This window comes from Sinocyclocheilus anshuiensis, unplaced genomic scaffold, assembly GCF_001515605.1.
Source record: "Sinocyclocheilus anshuiensis isolate Anshui unplaced genomic scaffold, SAMN03320099.WGS_v1.1 scaffold834, whole genome shotgun sequence".
In the NCBI taxonomy this organism is placed as follows: domain Eukaryota; kingdom Metazoa; phylum Chordata; class Actinopteri; order Cypriniformes; family Cyprinidae; genus Sinocyclocheilus; species Sinocyclocheilus anshuiensis.
The window spans coordinates 456359-468042 of NW_015540885.1; the positions used below are offsets into that span (position 1 = coordinate 456359).

The following is an 11684-nucleotide window of genomic DNA, read 5'->3' on the forward strand; positions in this document are numbered from 1 at the left end:
GAGAGAGATAGAGAGAGAGAGAGAGAGAGAGAGAGAGAGAGAGAGAGCGAGAGATTCTTCATTCTTAGTGTGAAGAACAAAGGAACATTTTGTGCAAAAGAAAGATTCCATGGAATCTTGTAACCATATATGCCATATATTTTTGCATTGTATTTATCTTTTAAATTTTTGTCTGTTTTTTTTTTTTATTATTATTTTGCTGTTTAAATATCGCTAAAAAAAAAAAAAAAAAGGTAATAGTCAGGTTCCACCGTGACACCTTACCCCATATAGTGGGACATGTTGTCACAAAATGTGACAACTAAACGTGTTCAGTGAACTGTATTGTTTTTCCTGGGCAGTAATGGTGGAAATGTTCTAAAGCTTTTTTTTTGTAGCCACGATTTTAAGTTGAAAGTCTGTAAAGACATAAATATTTGACATTCAAAGTTTATAATGGTTTAGTTCAAAAATTCTTTATTGAGGAATTTTTAAATGCCAATAAAGAAAATTGAATGGGAAAAATACTTTCAAGGCCAGTGAAAATGTGGGCGGCCACTGTTGTGCTAAAATATGATTAGATGAGACCAGAAATCATGCATCTTGTAACTGTTAACATTTTCCTAAGGCCTTCATCTCAGCAAATACTTCTAATGTTAGGGTGTTATCTGATCTCATGTAATAATCTTATCTAATGTTATCTGATCTTTGAGAAGATAAAGTTTAAAAACCAGCAGGGATTAATGGCATTTTTGTCACACAGCTCAGATGTATCTGGGTTATGTGGTTTCACAGCTGTAGGTGTAGGAATTGGCGAGGATAAAATCAATGAAGTGCCTCCCCAGAGACATCTTGGAAAGTGTGCTTTTATGTGAGCAACAGGACAAATTGTAGACTGTGTCCTCAGATACAATACCAAAGGTATTCCAGAAATGGCCAGGGTATGAATGTAAATGTGATGAGACAGGGTAATATAGCCGTGTCTATTGTCTTAGTTCACTGCATGTTTGCATAGGAGACGTAATTTGCAAGACGACTGCTTTGCATCACTTTGATCCAAATAAATGGGCCTGTTTAATATCTTATTGTCCCAACACCTTCTCCATGGCTGGCATCATAACTGACAACAGGAAGCATATTTTCCCATGAAGAGTCATCTGAGAAACACAGCGGATGTAACAGAAATAGCATACAATCTCCAGGCATCTCTTTGAGTAATGTTAATTGCATTTTTAAGTGCTTCAGCTCAAGTTTTGATGTCGTTCTAACAAAGAAACAGGGACTTCTTTCAACAGGAGACCCTTTAATGGTTATTCCTTTGACATATAAGTACACATAAAAGTACAAAAACATCCACTTTTGTGCATTTGGGTAAATGCTGAAATGTACAATATGGACATACTGACAACATCTAAAATGCAAGCAGTTTTCAACATCTAAAATATAAGCTGCGCTCTCTAGTGGGTTACAGTCAATACTGAGGATGAAGTTGAAGATTGTTGAGTAAGGACTTGAAAAAAGACTTTTACTTTTAATGAATTTGCTTCTGTTCCTCACAAAAATTTTTTGATTTGACATCAGCAGTGTTATGACCAATCATCATTGACAAATGTATTGAACAAGCAAAGGTGCGAATGAGCGCTACATTTTGGTCTGTTATTCACACAAATCTATCATATGACTTCAGAAGACTTATAGAAGAGTCATATAGAAGATTGCTTCATGATACTTTCATGGTGTTCTGTGACTGGATTCTCACTCACTTTCATTATATGGAAAAGACTGGTGAGTACATTATTCAGCATTCCTCCTTTTATGTTCCACAGAAGAAAAAAAGGCATGCATCTTTGACATGACATGAGGGTGGGTAAATGATGACAGAATTATCATTTTAATGAAGGTCATGCTACTGTATCTCCCCAAACCCCAAAGTTATTCAACAAAGAAAGCACATGTTGTGAAGGAGCACTTTGTTCCCCTCAAGTGGTGAAGGAAATTATAAAGCAACAGTACAATGCTCAGGATACTTCATATTTGTGCTGCCACATACAGTATCTGTCCTTGAAACGCCTGGATCTTTGTGCATGTAGAACACAGTTCCCATTTCATTCAAACAGATGACACATTCAGTTATCATCATGACTGCTGCTTTTTCCATTCTCTTATCATAGCAAGATATGCAGAATGTGGCTTGTAACTGAAAGCAGTAATGACGCATGCATTTGATGGCATCCCTGCTTTCAAGTCTTCTTGATCAGTTTCTTAGTTCATCATTTTCTCATACACCCCTTTTTCTCACCTATCACACTTTATGTAAGTGTAATTATTCTCCGTTCTGTCATATTTGATACTGCCCTGGCTCTGATGACATCACTCGTTATATTACGCCAAGTGGCACTAGTGGAAAAATTATCTTTTTTCATTAGTACCTGCTGTGAAGAGGAAGTGTGTATTAAGCACTCTCATCAAGCATGTCATTTTCAGACCCAGTGCTGAGAGGCATCTCACTCAAAATGCAATTAGATCTCTTTCTCGATTGCTTAGACATCAAGAGGTGGTGCATCGTGTCATCGCAAACTTCATTCATAGCTTACCATCTTAGAAATGTTAAAGTTTATACAGTTGATATCAAATATTGATGTATGTTGCATAAAGGTACCTTTTTGCTGAATCACTCAGAATAATACTTGATTGATTTGCCTATGGGTATTTCCAGCTGTTATCTGAAGTCTTTGTCATACAAGCAGCACTGATCATGTAAATGAAATAATATAATGCCCATTTTAATATACAGATATGATAAGCATGTTTTTCAGTTTTAGTCTTAAGTCTTTTGTTGCCTTTTACCGGTGTTTTACATCCAAGTGACAATTATAATGCTTGCTACAAACGCAGCTGAAAATGGTGTTGTTTTATATTATTGGCAATATATGGGGATATTTTTCTGCATTTTTAGTGGAATATTATCAGTGGGGGAAAAATATTCAGCATTTTTGCATTTACTCAACAGTATGTGATTTTTAGAAGATTCTTCAGGTTCACACAGGTGTAGCTCATCACATTAAATATGGATATAATCTTTGGCTATCTGAAGTTGTCACAATACTTTTTATCTTTTGAACATTATACTGATGTACAATTTAAAACTCAACAAACTTTTTGTGAAATGTTTTGCTTACGCTGTCTTTATCTAAAATAAATGGCAATTAGCTTAATATGCTGTAATGACATTAGTGTTATTTTAGTATTATTTTATACTATTATAGTATTTATTAAAATTTTGAATTAGCTTTAATTTTTATATTTTCAGTTTTTATTTTAATTTCATTTAGGTTTTAGTAATGTATGTGCTTTATGTGCTAGTCTTATATTTCTATATTCTAAATATATATCTAAATATTTTCTGTATATAACTTTCATTTATTTTTATTTCAGTTTAGTTTTAGTAATTAAAACTTCAATTTATTCAAACTTGAAGTTTATTTCATTTTATTTAGTTGCCAAGGTAGCATTACTGTTTTTCGTTTTTCATCTGATATTTATGCTTTTCTGGTTTATTTCAATTACCAATAACTTTTTTTTTTAAATACTGATTTTAATAGTTCTTGTTAACAATAACAAAACATATATAAATGGCATATGGTTTGAATTTGCAAATACTCTAAGAAATCACTTTTTTGAGCTCATAAATATGAAAGAAAAACTTACATTGGTAATATTTTTATAAAAAGCAAGATAAAGACTGCCCAAGACTCACAGACTGCAAATAGTGCTATAAATACTAGGTTAAATGTGTACTGAGAACAACTTATCTTCAAAGTGCAGAAGGTTTCATGCCAAATGTTCCAGTTTTTATTCATTACTTGATCCTTGTTTACATGTTATTACATTTTTTGAGACATTGAAGTCTTTGTCAATCATTTTTTGTGCCAGATGTTTGCTTTAAATATTCATACGTGTTTATGATTCTAACTAACTAATCAAACACTTTTTAATTGGCATCCTCTCTTATCTAAAGATTTGTGCGCTTGTTTCGTAGCAATTAACAAGCACTCCTCAATGAATATTGACGAACTTTGCTTTCAATATTAACAGCATTATATGTTTGTGACACGGTGTGTAAAGTCTGATAATTGAATTAGAAATGTATGCTGTAGAACTGTTCCAGTAAAAATGCATTTGATTTAACCGAAAACAAATGATTCCAGCATGTCACAAAATGCTCATTCAGTGAATTAGATATGCATTTCATCCATCAAATAGGTTGAACTAAATGCAACTGGCGTCTGTCATTTTGTGTGCGAAATGCATTAGAGTGTAACTGCTCTTTGGGTCATGCAGTTCATTTAGTCCATGAAATTGCATAGTCAGGTTACACTTGGCACCCCATAAAAGACTCTCTGATAGAGTTTTGTTTTTGTGTGGGTGAATATGTTGCTGTTTATGCATGTTTATTAGCCACGGATCTTGGAAAAACATATTGTGATGAACATCATATGGCCTGTGGCCTTTTGTTTTGCCACCTGTATTATTATGCTGGTTATCAGTGTATTTTAAGGTACAAAACAGATTGAAGTTTGTGTTAACATTATATTAGTTAATTATGTACACATAAAGACATGCAAAATATACAAACACTGGCATACATGAAACATTGGCAATGTATTGTTTTTAAAGTGAATATCTGGCAACCACAGTTACATTTTTAAAATATTTTTACATCGTATCTGTCAACTTCAGGAATAAAAGTCCAAATTTAACAGTTAGTTTCAGGAAGTTCCTCTGCATAAATATCATAAATATTGCAACATTCTTCAATGATGTTCTTATGCCTTTTTGTATTATATCTGGCAGTGTCAGTGTACCCAAGAGAATCTCCACACAAGAGCGAACAGAAAGCATGTGGGGTGAGACAGTGAACAGCAGAAAGTAAAAGGAAGTTTGTTCTGTAGAAAAGAACTACTGAAGTTAGGAAGCACAAAAACAGAGATTTACATTCATATATGAGGTAAAATGCAAGAAGACTCAGGCCGAATTAATTATATTCTCACAATGTTACCAAATATTTATTTCGATAGTCCTCAGACATTCTACTAACTATAAGTTACTTTGAAACTATGTACATGTCAAGTAACTCTCATTACAGTTTTAGCAGACTGTTTTAGGTTAGGGTTAGTAGACTAAGTTAACATGTACTTGCAAAGTTACTTACAGTCAGCAGGATGTCGGTTGGAGGACAATCAAAAGAAAGTGTTAGCAGATATGAAAGAAATAAGGTATAGGGGTAAATGTACCAACGATGTACCTTTTAGCTTTTGTAACTATCAACACTGGGGGTTTGCAGCTTTTAGTCTATGTCTGTCGGTCTTGTGCTAATGTATAGTAAAGATGCTAGTGTTCGTATGCACGTTTCAATTTTGAGGAAGTCAACAATATGAATGACTCATTTTGCATGTAGAGGCATTTTGTGGACTAAAATGCTGTTTAGTATGAGCATGTTTCTCCCTCTAATAGCACCTGCCACTAAAATAGCTGGAGAGAGCTATCCATTAACGTTCCCATTCATCTCAAAGGCAGTTGCTCAGTTGGCACATGCACCACCCAGGAGTATGTGAATTGAAATAATTTGCATCGTAAATATCATGGGAATAATTACTCTGGAGCTGCAGGAAAATTACATCAGGACACTGATTGGAACCCATGACATGCCCAAATGTTTAATTAGGAAATACCATACATGAGCAATAAAGAGTGAAACAGAAAACTGTGATCGCCTGATGATAACATGAGATCTTTAAAGACTCCGTCTGAAAGGTTTTCTCATCAGTGAAGAGTGTCGTCTGATCAATATAAGCAATTTAGCAATGTGGCAGAGTGTCACTGAGTTAAATAACTCCATTAGCTGCAGAACCAACACAATCCTTTTGTTGAGAGCCTGTCCTGATGCCTGGTGCTTTAATAGATATATTGGAAGAATCAACATAATCATTTGTTCTGTTCTGTTCTGTTCTGTTCTGTTCTATTCTATTCTATTCTATTCTATTCTATTCCTGACTGTTTCAGGTTATACATTAGAATAAATAATTTATTAATAATTATATTTTTTGCATCAATTGATGTATATATATATATATATATATATATATATATATAGTTTGTTAATGTTCAAGTTATAATATTATTATAATATAATAATATTACTAATATATATTATTTATTCATATTATGTAATTCATATATATTATATATTCACTCTTTTCAGCAGCCAGTAACTTCTTTCAAAAACATTCCTCAAAATGATTCATTTAACTGTACAACTGTTATTAAATCTCAAATCTGTCAGACAGGAAAATAAATATTCCCATAGAGAGATTCCACAATATTTAGCTGAAATCGATCAGTTATTCAGATAAACTGACGTTACATCAAAAACAACCTGACTAATACACTAACATCATCGTGTTGGCAGAGAAAGAGCTTGTAAAGTGTTTAAAATCAATTTTTGTTGCATAGCTCTGGCCTTTTCCTCAGATAGCCTGTCCCCATGAGTCTCTATGACAACCATATGCTCACAGCCAGCACTAATACAGACACACTGCGAGCATGTAATGAAGTGTGCATCAGTACAACCATTTTTATTACTCACTCTCACACTTTTAAGCTCATTGCATAGGTATACAATGTATGTGAGCATGTGTGAGTATTATAATATATTGTATATTCTATTCATCAAATAATCCTGAAAAAAATTGCAGTTCAAACAAAAATAGCAGCACAACTGCACAACTTAAGCAGCATAACTGTTTTCAGCATTGCTAATAATTAATGTTTCTTGATCAGCAAATCAAAATATTAGAATGATTTCTGAAGGATCATGTGACACTGAAGACTGGAGTAATGAGGCTGAAAATTCAGCTTTGTATCACAGCAATAAATTACATTTGAAAATAAAAACAGTTATTTTAAATTGAAACAATCTTTCACAAGATTACTATTTTTACTGTATTTTTGATCAAATAAAGGACAATAATTAGATTCAGTGAGCATACAAAATGCCTTTCAAAAACATTAAACAGTCCTAATTATTCTAAACTTTTGACCAATAGTTTATACATTTACATAAGCTCTTCTCTATGCTGACAGCAGCAGATTGTGAAAAAGACGTCAAATGCGACACAAGTACAAGGGACAGTCATAAATGCCTGATACCTGATGTAATGAAATCAGCAAGTTGGTCAAATTCCTCGCTGTACTGAAGAGAAAGCATCCTGTGAGCTCTTTTGTCTGGTTTATGTGGCTTTCTCTGGCCCAATTTCCTTTTAAAAGAGAGCGATTCAGATGCGCTTTAGAGAAAATTATATTCCTCTTTTATCAATGATCTCAGCGGCAGTCACAACATCTATTCCCTCCCGTGTTCTGCAAGGACAATATGACAAACTTCCCTTTGACGTTAACACTCCTTTTGATCTTTCAGATGATTTGTGGCAAATGATGGCATAGACCACCACGGTCAAGATCTCTGAACACAATGCTGTGATGACGTGCAGCTCGATTAACGCACACAGACAGAAGCTGTCAGATGAATAAGCAGCACTTCAACAGGTATGAACAGTGAAAAGCCTTGCATGATATTTCAATAGAGTAAACCAGGTGAACTCAGAAGTGTTCCCCAGTGAATAAAACCGAGCACAAGAGGCCACACTCAAGAAATGTCCACATTATTTAATGCCCATGAAGGCCATTCGATTAATGCTTTCTTGTTATATGACTCACATAGCACTGTAATAGTTTTCAGTTGATTTTTATTTGGACAAAAATTAAATGTTTGATGACTTGGTGGTTCAATAAGTGAGAATGCTTGTTAGAATGATTCAAACTAATAACTTAGGAATTGGTGAGTCATTAAAAGTGTGTGGTCTTTGTTTTATGTCAAGCTTTCTGCTCATCATTACATTTGATAGCAAGCTCAAAACCTAAAATATATTGTAAAATAAGGTGTGTGTGAAGCAGATTTTAGTTTTGCTACATCAGTAGTTGCTACATTTCAGTCTTAGTAACAACACTTAAAAAACATTTTTCAAAGAAAAAATAAGACAACTATTATTGGAGTATGTTTTATAAGAAATACTATTTCAGTCTTCACATTTATTTCAGTATGTAACTTGAGGTTTATCTGTGGTATTTACTAATTGTAAATTAATTAATAATTGTAAATCTTTCACCAAATCTTTTTCAGTCTATTAATTTGAAACAAACTCTTCACTTTAAAGGGGTCCTATTATGCTTTTTCACTTTTTAAATTTTAGTCAGTGTGTAGTGTGTATGTTTGGGCATAAAAAAGATCTAGAAAGTTACAAATCTCAAAGTCCACTCCAAAGGGAGATATTTCGTTTTAAAAAAATCCCTTTTCAAGAACTACAACGAACGGCTCGTTTGGACTACAGCGTTGGTTTCCAGGCTTTGTGATATCACAAAGCGGCCCATTAGAATATCATAAAATATAATTCCCGCCTACAGAAATTCGAATGGTTGGGGGGTGGGGAGGGGCGAGGTTGTGGTTAGAAAAAACGCTGTTTTTTTTCACCTCCGTGCCCAAACGTCTTTGTTTGTGTTTCCGAAAGCAGATGATGTCAGGAAACAGTGGTTGCAATTTATTTTTTAACTCTGTTCCTGAGCATGGATAATCCTGCAGCTCCTTGATAAGGAGGTGGAACTCTCCTTGAATTGGATGATGGATCCAATATTTCCTTCCTTTCTTTTTCTATTTTTAAGAAGAGAGAGGACAACACAATCATCCTCACTGCTTGAAGACTCCATTTTGTATTGTTTTGCGAATTTGTTCGCAACAGATTAATTAATACGCATCGGACTCAGTGTGCAAGGTTTCTGTGCGTGACAAATTTTTAGGATGACGAATACGAAAAAAATGCATATGAACATTTCTGACTCAGTGTGCAAGGACCTTTACTCACCAATGAATCCTCTGCAGTGAATGGGTGCCGTTAGAATGAATGTCCAAACAGCTGATAAAAACATCACAATCATCCACAAGTAATCCACACAACTACAAGACTGGAGTAACGATGCTGAAAATTCAGCTTTACACTACATGAATTAATGACATTTTAAAATATATTCAAATAGAAAAGAGTTATTTTAAATTAAAATAATATTCACAATATTGTCATTTTTATGTATTTTTGATTAAATAAATGCAGCTTTGGTGAGTATAAGAGGCTTCTTTAAAAATATTTAAAAAATCTTACCCACCCCAGACTTTTAAATGGTAGTATTCGTTTGTCAGAATTAAAGTGCCCCTATTATGCCATTTTTATGCCATTTATTGTTTTGGGAGTCTCCTACAATAGGATTACATGCATGCAAGGTCAAAAAACGCTTTTGTTTTCTCAAAATATGCTTTTAATATCACCTCATTTTCCAACGATTCGTTCGAAGCAGTTGTAAGATTCAGTCTCTCTAAACCCCTCCTTTCCGTGAGCTACTCTGCTCTGATTGGCCAGATGGCCTAGTCTGTTGTGATTGGTCTACGGCGTACAGCACGTGTCGGAAACGATACGCCTATTTTAATAGTTCTGTATTTTGAACGCTCTGTAGAAAATATAAACATCTATTATTGATCATACTTACAGGTTGTGATTCAGTGGAGCAGCTGGTCCAAATAAACAGGATACTGATCCATCTTTCAACAGCAAGCGTTTTGTGAATCCCGCGTTGAGCTCCCCGAGATTAGAGAAGCAGTCGTCAGTAGAATGACGTGTTTGTGGGCGGGGTCAATTTGTTCGCGGCCGGCCAACATAGAACATAGGTGCGCATTATGCAAATGTGTTACCCCGTGACGTGCAGCCGTCACGGAAGTGGGATCGAATTATTAACGACTCGTTTCAGCTGTTCAGAGTCGATTCTTTATTTTGGGAGACAATAACTTTATTTATCGTGCACTTTCAGCTTTACAACTTTGCAGATCGTTTACATTCACAGACAGCTACATTACACACTACATGAAAGGCAATATTGGAAATGGCATAACAGGGGCACTTTAAAGTTTATCAGGTAATACATAAACTCACTGAAATAAACCAATCGACTCCAAGTTGGAGACTTGGAGTAAATATTTTGTAAATATTTAGTTTACATTGGATCACTAATCAGCTTAGTTTAATGTTCAGTTTAATGCTCATTTACGCACAGCTAAGCTACACAGATTTTTTGTCCCGTCTTAGTGATTCTGCTTGTCCCGTTCTGTCCTAGGTATGAATTCAAACGAAACATATGCAGACGAGCCCAGCAAAAACACATGGGGCATGATTTTCCTCTCCCTCACGCTTTCGTTTCTTGCTATACTGACGACAGCCATGAACTGCTTGGTCATTACAGCCATCATCGTCACACGCAAGCTGCACCATCCCGCAAACTATCTCATTTGCTCACTGGCCGTGACCGACCTTTTGGTGGCCGTATTAGTCATGCCCTTCAGCATTGTCTACATTGTGATGGAGACGTGGGTCATGGGTGAAGTTATGTGCAACATCTGGTTAATCGTGGACATAACCTGCTGCACGTGCTCCATTCTGCACCTAGCGGCCATCGCTGTGGACCGATATCGTGCCATTACAGACGCCGTGGAGTATTCGAGAAAGAGGACATCTCTACGGGCCGCCATCATGATCAGTGTGGTGTGGCTCCTCTCGATAGTAGTCTCTCTGCCACCAATGCTATTGAGGGGCCACAAAAAAAACGAGTGCATCATTAAACATGACAACATCGGCTCCGCGCTTTACTCCACGTTCGGGGCTTTTTACATCCCGCTAATACTCATTCTCATTCTCTACTACAAGATCTACCGAGCAGCGAAGACTCTTTACAACAGGAGAGCCAGTTGCCTCAACAAGCCGGAGATGAACGGACACATGCTTCCCAAGTGCAGCGACCAGGAGCCGACGTCCCCGGACACCCTGAGCCCTCCGGAGAAATCGGTGTCTGAACCCTCCACCGAAGGCGACAGAGTGCGCATCGCTGCGAAAAGCCCAAAGTCTCAGTCTCGCAGAGAACGGTCCATCAGGAGACGTTGCATCTCCAGCACGCATGAAAAGAAGGCCGCCACCACTCTGGGACTCATTCTAGGGGCTTTTGTCATCTGCTGGCTGCCGTTCTTCATCAATGAGGTGATTGTTAACATATGTAAGTCCTGCACTCCATCTCCTGAGATGACCAACTTTCTGACTTGGCTGGGCTATCTGAACTCTCTCATCAACCCGCTGATTTACACCATCTTTAATGAGGATTTCAAAAGGGCTTTTCAGAAGTTAATCAAGTGCAAGAATTATCTCTAACACCAATGAAGGGATTGCAAAAGAGAAAAAAAAAGAAACCTTCAAAGAACTTAATTAAATCAAGCAATTATTCGGCACAATTAAATATAGTCTTTTAAATGAAATGTTTTGTTGCTGTTGAGAAAATTAGATTAAGTCTGAACAACATAATTTTGTTATGTCTGAAATGCCTGTGATGCAATGAAAATGAACAGGACCATGCAACAAATCAGATGACATTCATTGTCTAAAGAATTTACTCTACTTTCACGAAATATTACTGTTATGTTAGTATATTAAAATGTACACATTTAAAAAAAAAAATTCAAGTTTTTGTCTTATCGAACATTGGCTATTGATCAGTATCAGTAAATG

At 35.7% G+C, this 11684-nt stretch overlaps 1 protein-coding gene across 1 annotated transcript in view; it reads left to right on the top strand.

Moving 5' to 3' along the window:
* The window catches only part of LOC107688667 (5-hydroxytryptamine receptor 1F-like), a 21867-nt gene extending 10537 nt beyond the window's left edge, over positions 1-11330 (top strand). Inside the window, exon 2 of the mRNA XM_016486390.1 lies at positions 10249-11330. Within this exon, the coding sequence (XP_016341876.1) occupies positions 10249-11330 (1082 nt within the window). The remainder of the gene's footprint in view (positions 1-10248) is intronic.
* The last annotated feature ends 354 nt before the right edge of the window (positions 11331-11684 follow it).